Source organism: Carassius gibelio, chromosome A7 (genome assembly GCF_023724105.1).
Source record: "Carassius gibelio isolate Cgi1373 ecotype wild population from Czech Republic chromosome A7, carGib1.2-hapl.c, whole genome shotgun sequence".
Lineage (NCBI taxonomy): Eukaryota > Metazoa > Chordata > Actinopteri > Cypriniformes > Cyprinidae > Carassius > Carassius gibelio.
The window spans coordinates 11,940,268-11,958,715 of record NC_068377.1 but is presented as its reverse complement, the minus strand read 5'-3'; the positions used below and the strand labels follow the sequence as shown (position 1 = coordinate 11,958,715).

General features: G+C 36.9%; 1 protein-coding gene across 1 annotated transcript in view; it reads right to left on the bottom strand.

The window, feature by feature from the left end:
• LOC128017726 (collagen alpha-5(IV) chain-like) overlaps positions 1–18,448 on the bottom strand; it is a 38,848-nt gene that overhangs the window by 13,126 nt on the left and 7,274 nt on the right. Inside the window, exons 2-23 of the mRNA XM_052603187.1 lie at positions 8,191–8,250; positions 7,444–7,533; positions 7,269–7,313; positions 7,141–7,185; positions 6,734–6,796; positions 6,591–6,644; positions 6,468–6,494; positions 6,265–6,345; positions 4,884–4,946; positions 4,707–4,742; positions 4,578–4,619; positions 4,397–4,489; positions 4,101–4,154; positions 3,848–3,904; positions 3,717–3,761; positions 3,584–3,637; positions 3,188–3,232; positions 2,833–2,920; positions 2,482–2,517; positions 2,057–2,305; positions 1,869–1,958; positions 77–147 (exon numbers count right to left, since the gene is read on the bottom strand). Of these exons, the coding sequence (XP_052459147.1) occupies positions 77–147; positions 1,869–1,958; positions 2,057–2,305; positions 2,482–2,517; positions 2,833–2,920; positions 3,188–3,232; positions 3,584–3,637; positions 3,717–3,761; positions 3,848–3,904; positions 4,101–4,154; positions 4,397–4,489; positions 4,578–4,619; positions 4,707–4,742; positions 4,884–4,946; positions 6,265–6,345; positions 6,468–6,494; positions 6,591–6,644; positions 6,734–6,796; positions 7,141–7,185; positions 7,269–7,313; positions 7,444–7,533; positions 8,191–8,250 (1,488 nt within the window). The remainder of the gene's footprint in view (positions 1–76; positions 148–1,868; positions 1,959–2,056; positions 2,306–2,481; positions 2,518–2,832; positions 2,921–3,187; positions 3,233–3,583; positions 3,638–3,716; positions 3,762–3,847; positions 3,905–4,100; positions 4,155–4,396; positions 4,490–4,577; positions 4,620–4,706; positions 4,743–4,883; positions 4,947–6,264; positions 6,346–6,467; positions 6,495–6,590; positions 6,645–6,733; positions 6,797–7,140; positions 7,186–7,268; positions 7,314–7,443; positions 7,534–8,190; positions 8,251–18,448) is intronic.

The window sequence follows — 18,448 nt, the reverse complement described above, 5'->3', positions numbered from 1 at the left end:
GTTACTCTAAAGCATCTATCACTTTAAACAAAAAGTGAGTCATCCAGCGTGTGTGAAAAAACTAGGATGCACTCACAGGTGGGCCCATGAGCCCTGGCCCTCCCGGGAATCCCCTGTCTCCTTTAGATCCAGGCGATCCAGGTACACCTGACATAAAAATAAGTGTGATGTTCAGCTTGAGAAACATCTGTACTTTATATAAACAAGCCATTTATTGTTAGATTAAAGTTTTGTTCTTTTGACCTGAAGAACATGTACAAAAAGGACTCTACTTGCGTTTATATTTTACATGGCATACAAAGGTATTTGAAAAAAATACTGTGCATGACCATACTATTGTTTTTTTGTTTTTTTACTGTAATACTGGTGTGCAAAACAGTACTTTACAATTTGTTTATGAGATCTGTACACCTTTATTAGGTAAAACAACATTAAAAATAAATACCTGCATGTTATAATCCCCTTATAACGATCACGCATGTGAAGATACTTATTTCAAAATTAGGGATGCACCGAAATGAAAATTCTTGGCCGAAACCGAAAACCGAAAAAGAGAAAACCAAGGCCGAAAACCGAAACCGAAACACCGAAAGAAATTATGCCAATTATTAGTACCATTGCATTTATTGCTATGACCGTGTACTAAGTTTACTAAAATTAAGACATTGCAATTGCATAAATTAATATTAAAGTTTCAAAGATAATTACAATTACATAACTTATTAAAAAAAAAACTTAAGAATACATAATTATAAATGATGCAAATATTTATTGAGCACATTGCAACAATGCACAGTATAAAATAAAATTCAAACTAAAAATTTATCCCACTCATGTGAAAATTTAATAATAATGTACAGGCCTACTGGCCTGCAGAAAGGTTTTAAAATGAACAGTTCTCTCATAAAAACAAAGTGCATTTAGGTGAAGTGCATTTGAAAATTTTCTCTGTAGGACTAGAAAGTGCATTACTTCTCCAGTAGGCAAGACTGTTATCACTTCTGGGGATGGGGACTTCAGACAGATAACCATCTAGCTGTTGAGCAGTTGAGCTTGTCATCTGCCTGACATTTGAGAAATATTTGAGAGAGTGTATTTAAATAGGGCCAGGGCATAAATAAACATTTTTATCAAATTAAAGCAGAAATTCTAGCATAAATATGGCTACAATCTGATATTATGTATGTATATATGTTTGTGTGTGTGTGTATATATATATATATATATATATACAGTAGCCTAAGAACAAAATAGCCAACGTATTATTATTATTTGAGGCACTTTCTTGCAGAATTCCACTGAACATATCAGACAACGATGGTGCATGCCACTCATCTGGTGCAGAGACCAGTCTTTTTTCTGTGCTCTGATCTGTCTCCTGCGCTTGGCGCTTCTCCGTCTCCACGCGGGTTCTCCGCATCCAGCGCGGCCTGGATTATTTCTCGTGCGCGCTGCCCAATGTTCTTTATAACGCGGATCAAGCACATTCGCGATGAAGTGCAGAGGATCCGAAAAGATCTCAGTGAGACGTGTGCTAACAGACTCTATAAGACTGTACTTTTCTCTGTTTTTACTTCGTGGTCCATCTTTAATCTCTTTGTTAGGAGACGTTTTAGTGCTGCGAATAAAGGAATACGAAGAGAGAGAATGTTCTCACTGGTGTTAAGTGAATTGCGTGGAGCTCGTGGTCTGGGCTATGCAGGTGCACGTGCAGGTCGCGGTTTCTGTTTGCGTCATCACAACATTTCGGCCGTGTTGTTTCGGTGATAAAAGTCTATCGGCCGAAAACCGAAAAGGCCATTTTCGGCCGAAAATTTTCGGTGGCCGAAATTTCGGTGCATCCCTATTCAAAATAACTTTAATCTTACCTGGATTTCCAGGAGGACCTGGAAACCCTTGGGGTCCTGGGACAGGGTTTCCATTACTGAAACAATTGACGCATGTCTCTCCTTTTTGACCTAATAAAGTTGGTGTTAGAAAGTATTAAACACAAAGTTCCTTAAACCAACCAAAAAAAAAAGTATTTTTTTTTTTAAATATGAAATAAATGGCAAACCATTCTGTCCTCTTTCTCCTTGAAATCCTTGCTCCCCCTGCAGGCCTGGAGGACCAGTTGGACCACGGACACATTCTACTTCGTTGACTGTTCCTGGAGGACCCGGAGGTCCTGAGACTCCTTGGGGACCTGGTGGACCTGTTCTCCCAGGTGGTCCAGGAAGGGAGTTTCCAGGAAGTCCCTCATCACCCTTTTCTCCTCTCTCTCCAGGTAAACCTGGTGGACCGGAAGGCCCTGGACCTCCAGTTCCTATAATGACAGATTTATTCAACTAACTGCAATTATGAATTAACATGAATTATGCATGACTGAACTTCAAATGAAAAGCTGTGTGAAATACATTACAAACTAATATATATATATATATATATATATATATATATATATATATATATATATATATATATATATATATATTAACTTACCTGCAACACCCGGTGGCCCAGGCGGCCCCTGAATACCTACCAAAGGAAAAAAATATGCATTGACTACTCACACACATAACACTGTACAACATATTCTTATGCATAAACTGAAGATACATTATATTTCTGCTTTCTTGCTTCAATGTCTGACCAGGCCACAATACACAACCTTGTAATTGCATCACTAAAAAAGGGACTTAATATTACCGTTACATAGGACTTATTAATCTGATAATACATGCATCCCATTCAGGGAACTATGCAAGAACGAACATAATAAGAAGCATGAATTATGGACTAATCTTTTTACACAACTTATTTTAAGCTTGACCTTGAGTAGTGTTTAAATACCTGACAGTCCTCTATCTCCTTTAGGGCCAGGATATCCTGGCTGACCACTGTCTCCTTTTGGTCCTATTCCACCTGGGAACGGCCCATTCTATGAGGTGAAAAGATTCTATGATATCAGGCTTGTGTATTGATGACCGAATAGAAAATGTAAAATTAAATTTATGCATTTAGCAGACGCTTTTATCCAAAGCAACTTACAGTGCATTCAGGCTATCAATTTTTGCATATCATGTGTTGCCAGGGAATTGAACCCCCAACCTGGCGCTTGATAACGCAGTGCTCTACCAACTGAGCTACAGGAACACTCTAGAAGAATATAAAATATTAAATAGAAGAGTGAAATATTCAACATTACCCTGTATGATGGTGGTCCAGGAGGTCCCCGATCTCCTTTTTCACCCTATAGGCATTAATAAAAGAATATATGTATGATTTCAAACCAGAGGCAAGAGAGGATGCGGACAAAAAAATACTGTGACAATCGCTGCTACATTGTGACAATATCCATGTTGAATCACAATAGGTTAGCAAATCCCCAAGACAAAAATGGAAAGTAAAGGAATAATTACAACATCTTTATTTAAATTCATTTCAAGTAACAAAATGACATCTGAGTGAGCTGTTTTTTATGAATGCTCAGCTCATTTACTTTAAAGTTGCACCTCTGTACTCATGATTATCATTACACAAGGTTTACTATGGATCTAATGTTGCGTTCACACTGTTAAGGAAAGAAACGTTCAGTACGTACTCTTGTACCATCTCGCCCCGACAGACCAGGAGGACCTGGATCTCCTTTATCACCCTAAAAAAAGAGATGTCACAAGTAATAAAGAATATCACCTGTGATAAACATTACCAAACATCTCTTGTAGACAGCTTACCGGATATCCAGGGAGGCCTTGTTCACCATCTTTGCCAGGTTTTCCCTTATGAAAATAAATATATCACAGCGTAAATGTCATAAAATGCAGTAAACATAACTGAGTTGGGGTTCCAACAGGCTTCAACTCACTCGCTTTCCAAGCTCCCCAGGTTCTCCTTTCTCACCTTTCTGGCCCCCTTCTGGACCCTGTCAGCCAAAAGACATGATAATTAATTACAAACTGAACAAAAAAAAAAACATAATCCGCATCATATTTATATGTACATATAATGATGATGAATACTATCAGATGAATACTATACTCCTGAGAGAGGTCAAGATGCCAGTGTGTTTTTAATGAATGAAGAATGGAGCAAAAGGAAGCAAAAAGAAAGATACATACAGGGGGACCAGGGGGACCTGGATAACCAGGATCTCCAGATGGGCCGCGATCACCCTATTAAAAAAACATTCATGAAAACATACATTCACAAAAGCATAATGTAGAAGCTATCATGTTATGTAACTCAAGAAAGTTTTACTATTTGTCATTATTTATGAGAAAAAAGTGAGTCGAATATGGCTGAAAACTGCATTTGGACTGTGAGGTAAAAAATAAATAAAAACGTTACATTAATAAGACTAGTTCTAAAAGAAAATAAGGCTGGTTGTAAAAGGTTTGAAGCAAGTAAATGATACCTTTTCTCCTTGTTGAATTTCTATACCAGGTATGCCTGACACTTCGCCAACCTGCCCCGGTGGCCCAGGAGGTCCTTTTAATCCACGGTCACCCTTCACACACAAAAATATGCACATTAAAAACCCAACTGTTAATAAGCCTGGTGAATATGCTGTTTTTGTCACAGAGCAATGTGCATACCTTCTCTCCTTTGGGCCCTTGGAAGTTCAAACCCATGTTTCCCTTCAAGGTAAGGAGACACATTAGCACTTTGACAAAATGTGAGACAAATAAAACCTGACACTGTTTAATTGCGGCATTCAAACTTACCTTTGGCCCTGGTGGACCAGGAGGGCCTTGACGACCCTGAAAAATGGTGGAATTAACAAATTAAATCAATTCTAAAACTGTATGAGCCAGATTAATCTGAAATATATATGGTGGAGTCTGAATCACACAAGCTTACAGCTGCACAAATTAACAAAGAATTTATAATCAGCATCTTACCTCATACCCACGGGGGCCAGAAGGACCTACAGGACCTGGAGGACCCGGGACTCCAGGTTCACCCTATATATTGTAACCAGAGTGTTATGATGGCATATTTATAGGCACTTCATAACACATGATGAATTTAGTATTCATGAAAATTTTCAGTCTGGTTTTAAGCCCCGTCACAGTACAGAAACTGCTCTTTTAAGAGTTTTTAATGATCTTCTTTTAACTTTGGACTCTGGTAACTCTGCTGTTTTAGTCCTTTTGGATTTGACTGCGGCCTGTGACATGGTCAACCACTCTAATCTTTTATCTAGACTTGATCACTGTGTCGGCATTAAGGGCATAGCCCTTAAATGGTTTCAATCATACAGGTCCTTATCAAAAAATTTGCATATTGTGATAAAAGTTCATTATTTTCCATAATGTAAGGATAAAAATGTAACTTTCATATATTTTAGATTCATTGCACACAAACTGAAATATTTCAGGTCTTTTATTGTTTTAATACTGATGATTTTGGCATAAAGCTCATGAAAACCCAAAATTCCTATCTCAAAAAATTAGCATATCATGAAAAGGTTCTCTGGACATCTAGACAAGACTACTACTCGGCTTTCCCCTGTCCTAGCTTTACTACACTGGCTTCCTGTCCGCTTCAGGATTGATTTCAAGATTTTATTGTTTGTTTTCAAGATTTTAAATGGGTTGGCGCCTGCGTATTTATCAGAGCTTTTACATGTCCATTCCCCCGTTAAAGCATTGAGGTCATCCAATCAGATGCTCCTCAATGTTCCAGGAACTAGGTTAAAAAATAAAGGTGACCGAGCTTTTTCAGTGGTGGCACCTAATTTGTGGTGCCACATAAGAACTGCTCAGACTGTTGGAATTTTTAAGTAATTTCTTAAGACACACTTGTATTCCTTGGCTTTTATATCGAGCTGAGCTGTGACATTGTGATGTTTTTACTGTATTTATCTTATTTGTGTGTGACTCTCTATTTTTCTTTTCTAGACACTGTTAAGCACTCTGGTCAACCATGGTTGTTTTTAAATGTGCTATATAAATAAATTGAACTGAACTTCAAGAAATGCAAATATGTTTTCTGTTAACTTGCTGGCACAGTACAGAAGGCAAATTCGCAAGAAATAAATTTGTAACTGTGAGATATAAAGTTGTCATAATGAGAAACCTTTTTTTTTCTTTTTCTTTAAAGCAACTTATATGGTAAATAATTCATATTATGATACTCAATTAAAAGGGTACATAGTGAATTATGCTTTAATCTCAGAATTATGCTTTGATTTGACCTCAGACATTCATGGGAACATGAGTTTTACTGTAACTTTTCAGAAAATCTGGTTCTGTTGCTAATTGATCTGGAAATGCTCACCCTGGAGCCAAGTAAACCATCAAAACCAGGAACTCCGTTTTCTGAAATGCGATTAATCTCTATGATATCCCCAGGCTCCCCCTGCAGGAGAAAAGAGAAGGCATTTATAAACATAATTTGACACAGATCCTAATATGTACTGAGGGAAGTGTGCCACTACAGTGCAGAACATCAGCATGTGTATTATGGAATGAAATAATTGCCTTTTGTCCTATAGAACCTGGTGGACCCTGTGGAGACAAGAAAGTATAAATTATTTTGAGAATTAGATTTCAAATGTGAGAGTATGCTTACAACTTTGAAATGTGGCTTAAAGCAACACTTACTGATGGACCCTCTAAACCCGGAAAACCTGGACTTCCTGGGAATCCTCTTTCACCCTTGTAAAGAAATAAAAAAAGTTTATGTTTATTATTTTTTTAAGTTTGAATTCAAGATTCAAAAGATTCTTGTTTGGAGCGTTTCATACTTTGGTTCCGTTACAGCCAGGAACTCCTCTGGGTCCTGCGGGGCCATCCTGTCCTGGGATACCCTGTCAGTCAAAAACAGCACATACATGCTTATAACTATTGCCATTTACAGTGAGAGGCAAGAGATAGACAGAGGACAGCAGAATGACAAAATTACATCATATTACTATTACTGTTGTACGTTTTCTGCAAATCGTGTCTAACGTAGAGGCACAATTTGAATATCTGATCCTAGCCAAAGTGCACATATTACACTAATTGATAGTGAACGTCATTGTCAGCAATGTTCAATTTGGATTTATAGATCAATTCTTGCAGCCATAATTATGTAATCTGCTTAAAAAAGTCCTCTAAAATAGTTAGTGTGGTTTGTTTCCTGTTGTGGGTCATTCATTGATTCACTCACTGGGATTCCTGGTGTTCCTGGGAAACCTGGTAATCCAGGAGGTCCCTGCAAAAACACAGAAACTGTCAGCATTTGTTGATAACTGTAGATCCATTTTTAGCCAGAAGCTGTTATGGAGAAACCCTCACTCTTATCCCTTTAGGCCCCCTTGGCCCTGTAGGTCCATCATCACCCTGTGAGAGACACAAAGTCCAGTTTTAATAGAAGCAACAGTATAGCTGATCAATAACAGATTCTGATTGATCTGTTATTATACATATGAATATATGAATATCACAATGGACAGATGTGCTGACCACAGACCTTCTCTCCACGAAATCCAATCGGTCCCTCTGGTCCAGGGAATCCTGGAACACCTGGCTGGCCGGTTAAACCTGGAAACCCTCGCTCACCCTGTCATTATAGTTAGGAAAATATTTAACGAAAAACATAAGAGACCAAAGAAGATACAGCATCATAGAGAGTCATTATCATTAGAGATGTACACAGGAGATCCTATAAGACTAGCTTTCCACACAGGATTTCAAAATCACAAACATCTAAGCATACAGCGATACATTACCCAGTGCAGCACTTCTGGTAGCACAGGTAAAAATGAAAAGAGTCAGGCTTATGTAGAGCTCCTGTTCACTTCATTTGATGCATGCATGGATTAAATATATTCATATTAGCCTACAGACATGAGGCTACAGAAGCATTCCCTTCAACTGTAAGTGCCCTACAAAGTGGATTTCACAGGCTATTCCAATCTGAAGGGAGTGAACGTGTTCAGTTTAAAAGGCACTGTAAATGGTAGAGGGAATAAGGGAACATCAATTCAGACATATGTATATTAAAGTATAGCAATTTATGTTATACTTATTTAAAGAAGTTTACTGTTATCATTCCTCAAACTCCTCTCATAAGTGCAACTCAAGTTTCATATGAGCTAGATGATGTTACAAATGAACGTATTTTGTTGGGAGAAGTGAACTTCAACAGATATCCTGTTCTCTGGAGAAGTGAACATCTCTCTGAAATGTGGCTGTTTGTTTGTGGATAGACACTCACCTTGTGTCCTTTCACCCCACTACAGTCACACTTCCGTCCCGTCTCACAACCATGACATGCCTGAAAACACAAAACACAACTTATTTATAAGCACACAGAAAAGATTTTGGAGGGGGAAAAAGTTTGGATTTGTTTTTTTTTTTCATGTTAATCAGAAATACAGTAAAAAACAATAATAATGTTTAATACTACTGCAATTTAACAAAACTACTTTCTATTTAAAAACATAAAAACAATTTTTTATTCCTGATGGCAAAACTGAATTCTCAGCAGTCTTAACACCAGTCTTCAGTGTCACATGATCCTTCAGAAATCATGCTAATATGCTGATTTGGTGCTCAAAGCTTAAACAAATCTTTACAAAATTCTTGACAGATCGTGCATGCACATAAAAAATTATCATTAACCATAAAATCATCTTTAGTCGATGTAATGACTTGAGTCTATTTTACAAGAGCATCTTTATAGTTCACTTCAATGAAGTTTCACCACTCATCATCATCAGGTGACCAGTGAAGTCATCAATCCTGACAGTCCTTATGAACATAACAATTATGTCTACAGTCTACTGCATATGAACATACTATTTCACTAAAAACAGAATATGTGTGAATACATCTGTCATGAAAAAAGGACATTTCTCTGACTGTCATCATACTCCCAGGTTTAGAAAAGATTTAGCATCAGGCAGTAGTGTTACAGTAAATCAAATCTACTGTGAAATCTACTATACGCAAACATTTTTCAAAAGTAATAATCAATGTAAGAGGTAAGAAAATACTGGATGCACAATTAAAATAAAAATGAATAGTAAATTTGTTAATTTGTTTAACAAAATTAATTTGTTAATTGACAAACTGTCAATGGTGTGATAAGCACTGCTGAGTCAGAATAAATGATTATTAAATCACAGCAAATAAACTGACTGTACAATCACAATAGATTTAAGTTGCTTTCTTTTTGTGCTATAAAAGGCCTACAGGTATTTTTGATACAAACACTAGATGACGCTATTTGCTTTCTGAAATAACCACTACGCCTTAAAACAAGACCTCCAGTAGACACGAGCTGGACTTGAATGCTTATTTCATAGAAAACTGCTGCACATAAAGGGACAATGCCATGATGGCAAATGAAACTAAAATTGATACTGACTTCAATTAGTATAAAACAAATATTGGTATTATTAAGTATTTTTAATTAGACAGAATTAACTCCTATTCATAATGCTTGTTAGAACTGATTTTAATCATCATAATTAACATCTACATGGAGTCTTTTTTTACTGATTATCACATTACCGAACTGCCTGGAAACATGTGAATGTATTTGTCAGATTTTAGATTGTAAAATATATTAATATAGAAGATTTTAAGTAATTCTGAAATGGTGCACTTCATTACACTACTACACTAGCGAAAGCAACACAAAATATGTGCATGTGTACACATGCATCGGTACATGATGTGCCTTATGTTGTTAGAGATTCCTTGTCTCGTTGTGTACAATTTGCAATAATACAAATAATTTTAAAAAATGACCTGGAACATTGGTCCTGTTAGTCAAACACACATGCAAAATGTTTTATAGCTGGTCTCGAGAATCTCAAAGTCTAAACAGACATACTGAAGGGAAGTTAAATTTCCTGGCTTGTAATTGTTCTTAAGGTCTACACAGTCATATACTGCATTGTCAAAAACTTTTCACTACATCAAAACAATGACTGACATCACAAAGTATTAAACTGGCCCACAGGACTGGTCATTACTACAGGAACAAAACACTGCATGCATATTAAAAACTACATTAAAAACACCCAAAGTGTGAAAACAACAACAACAACAACAACAAAAAAATATAAGCACCAAGCTGAACACACACACTGAATTCTGTTAAACACACAAACAGTGATATAACATACTATTATAACAGAACTGGACAGATTTTGTAATATAAAGGGATATTTAAGATCAAGGCATTCTTGAATCACAATAGAAACACAACAAAATCACTGACAAATAAAAAGATTCATCTTTTGGCAGAGCATCTCATCCCCCGCAGAAAAACACATTCTGACCAGCTTAACTCAGCATCATTATGCTAATGAAAAACAAGCAAAATTCAAATTCAAAATTCAAAAATTGATGTTATGTGTCAACTCCACTTAAGATTTTAGGTTAAAATGTATATGAATGTTTGTGGAAAAGTGTATACTGTTTAAATTAGTTTTTGAGATACTAAAGCATATCACATCACACAAGGACATGCAAACTTAAAGTCTGTGTAAAGTCAGTTCTGAGGATTGTTTCCAAGCATTTTTGGTAATAGATTTCCATGCTGGTGTTGACAAATGTTGTTGTATGTCTAGACACTAGAGGGCAGATTTTCGATCTACAGTCAAAGTGGGTGGAAAGATCAGTGGCAAGATAGGGAGAAGAACAGGGCCACCCTGTGGAGAATATTAAGCAGTGCAACGATTGATCACAAGAGGGAATCAGCAGATTCCAGTCCAGGGCTCGTGGATTAACTGAGCCCCAGTCAAAGATGGCCTGAGGGCAGATGAATGCTGGGAGCAGACAGAACAAAGCGGCAGCAGACCACAAGTAATGCCTGTGTCTGAATGGCCCAGTCAAACACACATGATCATTATAACACACAAGCTCACCGTCAAATGTTTTGGCTAGCTACACTGATTTAATGACAAATATTTATAACTGGCAAGCACATCTATGAAAAATCTTTTACATCGTTCATGTTTTAAGCTGGGTTGCATAAAAGGGTCTGTATCTTCTCGCAGTAGCATAAAGTGTTAATGATGGGGAAAACAGGTGAAGTAGAGGGAAAAGTGAATCATCCAGGCATTGATTGATGAGGTGAAGCTGCAGTCCTTTAATTAAACACTATTACCTTCCATATCTTTCCCACCCATTTCACACACTCTCATAACCACATCATTTTTTTTTTTAAATCAAGACTGCAGGTTGAAAAACAAAGTATACATTTTAAATGCTGTGACCGTTTCGAAACATGTTTTGGCTTTCACTTTTTCACTGAAATTGCCCTTCATTATGACAAATTCATTTTGCTCACAGTTGTCATATAGTTTAACAGAAACACACTAAAATGCTTTTTCTTCCAGGCACCATTCAGTAATAACAGTAAGAATTACACATTTCACTACATTCCTTTTCCACAGACACTGCTGTGTTTCATGACTTCAAGGTCCATGGGATAAGAAAACATGTTTTTAGGGTAGAACTCTTTTAAACCGAATGAGCCAGAAAGGACCTTCTTCTGATGTCCTGCACTTTTCCCGTGGAGTTAACAAAGGGATGACCTTTAACCTCTATCAGTTAAACAGTTAAGGCCGAGTGGCTCGTGTGGTTTGCGGGTGAGGGGAAAAACATTCACGGGGTCAAATGTTTACCAAGGTAATGCCAGAATAATAATCATATTGCACTGGTGTTCTCTTTAAACTCCACCAGAGCTGTACTCAGAAAATGACAACAAACTCAGTATGTCTCTCGCTCAGTGAGGAGCTTGACTTCAGATTTCATTTAAGAGGACTTTTGGATGCAAGCACAAGCAAAAACCACTTACAGCAACCTGAGCAATAACAAAAAATCCTGTTCCCAGGACTCCAAGGGGAAATCCACAGGGGGTGTACATTACAGATAAGCCAATGTTTGGTTTGAGGAGTATTTTATACAGATATTTACACTTGCACTTTATTTCTCAATCTATTATTGCTTATTTAATTTAAACTATTGTTCAAAAGTTTGGGGTCAATTATTATTATTCTTTTTTAAAGTAATTATTACTTTTATTCAAAAAGGACCCATTCAACTGATTAAAGTGACAGTAAAATTACAAAAAATACTGTTTAAAAAAAAGATGTTATTTTGAACTTACTATTCATCCTAAAACAAATGCATCACAAATATTAAGTAGCACAACAGAAAGACTATTCTAGATTATTAAAAAAACGAACATTTTATGCTATTTGTTATTAATAACATTAATATTTACTGCTGCAGTATAATTATTGTTTTTATTATAATCAAACAAACCAATAATTAAGAATTAGTAATCAGACACTTAATAATTTGGGTATGTATCTTCCATAAAAAAATAAAAAAAATAAAAAACTCTACTTGTGGTTCAGTCTAGCACAAGCTAGTTACCCCATCGAGGAAGAATCTTATATCTTAACACTACATGCAAATAATTATACAGATAATTATGTTTCTGAATCAGATACGGTATAGGTTCATCACAACAGACTACTGGAATGGAGAATTCAGGACAGTGATGCATGGTTTTTGCATTGCATTGTACCCTTCTGTGGTGGGCTCCATTCAAAACAGTACATGCACAAGTCCTCCTGTTAATGAAGATAAAGACATTTCTCCCAAACACTGACAGAGAGACCGTGGGACTGTAAATATGGGTTTGGGATCTCACACAGTTTCTCAGACAGCAGGGGAGGCTCTTGAGTCAAGGCCATTACTCCATCCTCTAATCTGGGATGTAGCAAACAAATAAAGTTTGGTTACAGGATTCAAAATGAGAATCAGTGTACTGTTGTTTACATCTAAAACACATTTTACTGAAATCAGCAATTCATAGAATTTTTGTGTGGATATTTGTGTCCACATCACTGACTGAACTGATAAAGCTCTTATCAAATTGCCAAAACACACAAGTTTCCCAAGAGAAAGAGAAATTGACATATTTCTCCTATCATCCAAGCTGTAAAAATGTCAGAGAAAGCACAATACTTATAGTCTAATCGGTACTTGTTTAAAACAACTATTTCCAGGTGCACTGGAAGTGATGTGGTACAAATGCAATGGCAGCATGGAGTCCCTCTTTTCACCACTAGAGGACGCTACAAAGCGGGTTACTGTATATAGCTGTACTGGTCAATAGTTATTGACTGCTATGCAAGTTAACTCCTCTCTTGGAAATCAGCTTTCATTTGTAATATCAGAGCAACAGTGAAAAGAAAAACAAAAATTAGAGTGATGTTCAGAGAGTGGGGATAACAGCAGAGAAGCAACTGGATGTGGACTGGCACTCCAATGATTGTGAGACAAGTTCCCACCTGAACTATAATCTGGAGATCTAATTCTATCCCTAACAGAGCGTGTTCAAACCTGCATGCCATACCCAGCTTGCATATGAATCCAAAACTGCAGAGCTCAAATGAAGCGCTCTTGAAGTTTTTGCCATACTGCAGTTTGTTTAAAGGGGTCATATGCTTTTTTAAAGATCATTATTTTGTGTATTTGGTGTAACAGAATATGTTGACATGTCCCCCCTTTCCATAATTGCAAGCTTCTTCTTTCAAAATAAATGTAAAGACAGTTAATAATGTCCTTAGGTTTACAATCAGTTCAAGCCCGAAAGAGGAAGAGTGGTGTGAAATACAGATACAGTGATGAAGCTTGTATGTGTTTGCAGTACACAAGCCACAGACGGTTAAGACTCCACTGTGTGACCCTCTCTCTCTCTCTCTCTCTCTCTCTCTGTCTCTCTCTCTCTCTCTCTCTCCCTCTCCCTCACTCACACACGCGATGTGCAAAACTCTGCATTGGAACAGTTAATAGCAAATACTGAAACTAATATCAAAACATACTTCCAGTAGCTGTTTGTGAAACATCAGTTTGTCATAGCAAAGTCATAATAACCTCTTCTCCTAGGTTCACGAAACGGTCGTCCATAAATGCATCTACTTTCTGAAGGCCAAATAAAGTGCTTTTGCTTTCACCTAGATACACACAGCATCTCCCTGACATGGCTGCTTCAACACTAACTGCGGTTACTGAAACCACACCTTCTTTCTTTGATTGAACATTTGGGCGGCATTACGCAAATATTTCCACATAGTGACAGACGTGTGGGGGCATGTTTGAACAAGCTGTTTTGGGGGGGCATGGCAAAGTCTATAGAAAGAATATTCCTTTGCAACTCTACAGACCTCCTTTATGCACCAAGAGCTTGTAAGACTCCAGAGAAAAAGGAAAAATTCAAATCACATCATATGACCCCTTTAAGCACGGCAATAGCGGCAGCTTGAAGCTTGCGGACAAACATTTTTGTTCAAAAGAGGATATTTTAAACACATTACTTATAATACTGTGTTAAAAGGTTATTTTTGATGATTTTTTCTCTCCCAATAAAAAGCAGTGTTGTCACAAGGCAAGCGGAGGATAGATAATATAATGCCACAGATGCCAGAGCTTTATTGGAAAAGCATTGATGGGCCAAGGAAAACAAGACAACTCTGCAGTAAATATTAAATATATTAACTTAAAGAATGTATGTCTGTAATTACTTGCTTGAAAATGTCCACATAAAAAACAAAAAACAAAAAAAAAAAACAATGCCAGATCAGAAATCCCATGAAACATATATCTAGAAGACAAATTTAATTTATTTTTCTTTCTTTCTTTCTTTCTTTCTTTCTTTCTTTCTTTCTTTCTTTCTATGTATTGCTAATGTTTTTTGAGATGTAAAGCATCATCCAATTTACTGTTTACATGCACATGGCCAGAGTTACACAGGGGAGCCACTACTGCGTCTGTTCACCACTAATAGCAGAAGCAGATGGGAATGAAAAAGAGGCAAAGAAAATGGGGAACTGAGGATCTCCCAAAAGTTGAATAGCAAGTGTGTGTACGACATGGAAAGTAAATAGTTTTGCTGTTTAGGGAAGGGGCATGCATGACTCTAGCTCTCTAAAGCCATAAAAAAATACATGTTGAAACAAGATCTATTGTTGCTCATTGTTCGAAAAGACATTGAAGAAACATGCACATACATCTCTATCTGACAAAAGCTATATAATTACAACTAGACACTAGCATATTACGATGTCTGTCTCGCACAGACTGTCTCACTCCCACCTCAATGGCCTGGATGAAATGCTTTTCACTTTTACAATGACACTGGAGCCAAACTTAGATGGAGTTCAATAATGTGTCATCTTTGGAAGAGGGAGGGATAGCTTACTCCTTAAGGATTTATTAAAGGGATTATATTAAAGGTCAGTGCTAGTGGGAAAAAACACCTCAAACACTTCCAGGCAATAAATATTTGCTAGAATCTCCACAACAAAGGGAGCAAAGGGAGTGTGAAACAAAATCACCACAAAACTACAAATACATAGAACATCAGATCACATGCATTCCATCACATTTTTGCCAAAAATGAATGATAGAAATGTGGATTTATTCTGCTAAAGGAGGAATGTAGGATAGTGCCTTGGATGCTGGGCACTTGGAGTTGGCACGTGTTCAAGATGTTGAAACCACAGGTATGGGCTTGAGCAGGTTTACTACTTCAAAACATGGCTGATGTCACTCTGATGGGGCAGGTGTACATCAGGGTCATATTCACAAAAAATATTAATGCAAAAAGTAGCTACTAACTTACCGATTTAAAAGAAACTCTTCAAATCAATGGCGTGTCAGTGCACATTTTAGGACTCCTACATTTTTGCTTTATAAGTATTTCACAAGGAATTTTAGCACTAAACCCAGCTCCTAAATCTGTGAAAAGTTAGGGGTAGTCAAGAGGACTCCAAAGTCACTAGGACCAAATCACAAACAATGGCTGTTGCCGGCAATCTGCCTCAGAGCAGACATTTGTTTTTAAACATTTCACAATAATTTCCATTTAATTGAATTGTGTTAACAAAAGTAAACCATAATGAGGCTTTATAGCCTATTCCACACTCAAGTGCAAACATGAATCTTGCCGCAAAGGTATTTTGGTAAGGAGATATTTTAAGTATCCAAGAATAAACTAATGTTTTCTGAGTCAGTGTCTGCTGTTAAGATCAAGTTGACAACGCTCACAGTCTCCATAATACAGTGACGCACCTTTAGAAAGAAATGCACCTTTACGGATTACACAATTGTTTTCAGTTTGAATTAGCTAGTTTAAAAGTAGACGTTTCTAGCTTTCTATGAACACATTTCTCATGTCTATGAGGGATGTAATCTATACGCTGGGTTTCAGTTCACGGAGACAGAGACAGATACGGCAGAAAGTGCATCCTGTTTGTTTTCTTTATTTTACAAAACCACAACATTTTTTTAATATTGTGAGTGCACAAAATTAAATGATGCATTGCTTTTATCTGTAAAAGAGGACTTGGATTTTATGTTGTGTCCACAGTTATCAGGAAAAATGCTAGTGATTGCTTGTGTAAAGTTGCTGCAAATTACATGTTTTAATTTTGAAATAATAAGCCATATTTGAGGTTGATGAAAGAAAGGCGAACATTTACCTCATTCTACAATATTTCTATGATTAAATCAATGACCCCTTTCAGCCAGTCTCTGTGTGCATAGTTACTAGGCTTGATGACATCATCCATAGCAACGAGGTCAACCCCGCCCTTTCTCTTAGCCTAAGATTTCTCTCTATTCCTTAGTAGAGGAAACTCCCTGCTAAGAACTTTGACTGCTATTTAGGAGAATTCTTAGTGCTAAGATAAAATGTTTTGTGAATACAGCCCTTAGCATATAACATCATGCTCATTAGAAAATAAAACACTTACGTACTATAAACTGTTCAAAAATTACTCTGAAGGTTTCCTTCCCACATTTTACAACAGCTTTACCATAAAGGGATCGTTTACCCAAGAATGAAAATACTCACCGTTATGTTTCCTCTGCAGAACACCAAAGATTGAACTGAATTTTGAAGAATGTTTTGAAGAATGTTGGTGACCATTGTGGGTGGCATTGTACAGTCAAAAAACTTAGTTTTAAGAAAATGACTGATCGTTTCACCAGATAAGACCCTTATTCCTCAGCTGGGATCGTGTAGAGCCCCTTGAAGCTGCACTGAAATTGCAGTTTGGACCTTCAGCTTGTTGTGCACCATTGAAGTCCATTATATGGAAAAACTCAAAAACCTCAATTTCTTGGTGACTGAACACAGAAAGACAAGAACACCTTGGATGATATGGGGGGTGAGTTAATTATCAGCACATTTTTATTCAGGAAGTGAACTAATCCTTTAACTAAACTTCAAAAGTATGAAATGTAAATTCTAGTAAATGTGTTGTGCTGGAACTGCTAAAAGCAATGTAATGTACTGTACAACACATTTCTTTAATGTAGTAACCCAAAAGTCCCAACATGTCTGTCTATCAAACATAGATAATGATCATTATCATTCTCTGTTTGATAGACAGACATGTTGGGACTTTTGGGTTACTACATTAGAGAAATGTGTTGTACATTACATTGTCTGGAGCATAAATAGATGCTCCCATTCAAACCTAAAGCAGACAAACCTCTGCACAAGCGGCCTCTGCTCTCTTTGTACTGTCCAGGTAACTTCTCTTTCACCATCCTTTCACAGTTTGATGACCTCTCCATCACTTCAACAAACACAGGGTGTGTGCATTTGTTTGTATGTGGAGTGTAAATTAGCCACCCACTGAAAAAGATGCTTTGTCAGTTTATTTAGGGTTTTACCACTGTGGGGAGTGAGGCAGTAGGGGAAATAGAGATTGGGTGTGAGAGGAGGATCATTGTCCAGCTAATCCTAAATGGCATTTGCATCTCTTTCACACCACATTGTAAGTATAACCCCCCAACAGTACACACATACCATTTCATCTATTAACACTCACTAAGGCTTCAATCAATAATAGATTTTGATCAAGTTTCCTGCTTCTGTGATGTTTCCTCAGCAGGGTATCTTCATACAAAGTGTCAGTAACAGTAACTGGTATAATTTCAGCTGAACTAAAATGTTTACATCATAAAAAAAAGTAAATTATAATATTAATACTTAATTAAAAAAAATTTTAATTATGGATGAAACTGAACTTTAAAATGCAAGTAAACATATTTAATGTCTTACAGTTTTTTCTCAGTCGCTTTGGTACATTTCTCGAATCACCCTTGAGATTTGCAAAACAGTAAGTGCATTTCTCAAAACAACTCGTACAAAGAGGAAAACACCATGGATTACCTGCGAAAGCCAGTCTCTTGCTCAAAATCCTTAGTTCATCTCTCAAAAATAAATATCTGTGTCAATGAACATATCAGTGCCATCAGAATGACAAGTCCTTGTGTCATAGTTTACGGATAAGACAGTCAAATCGCTTCGATCAAATCGTCATGTTGTCAATCTAACAGTGTACTCTGGAGGGATGTACTCTGGAGGGATATTGAACAGTATGCCATATGCTTATGTATGCCATATATACCATTTCAAAAGTATATAT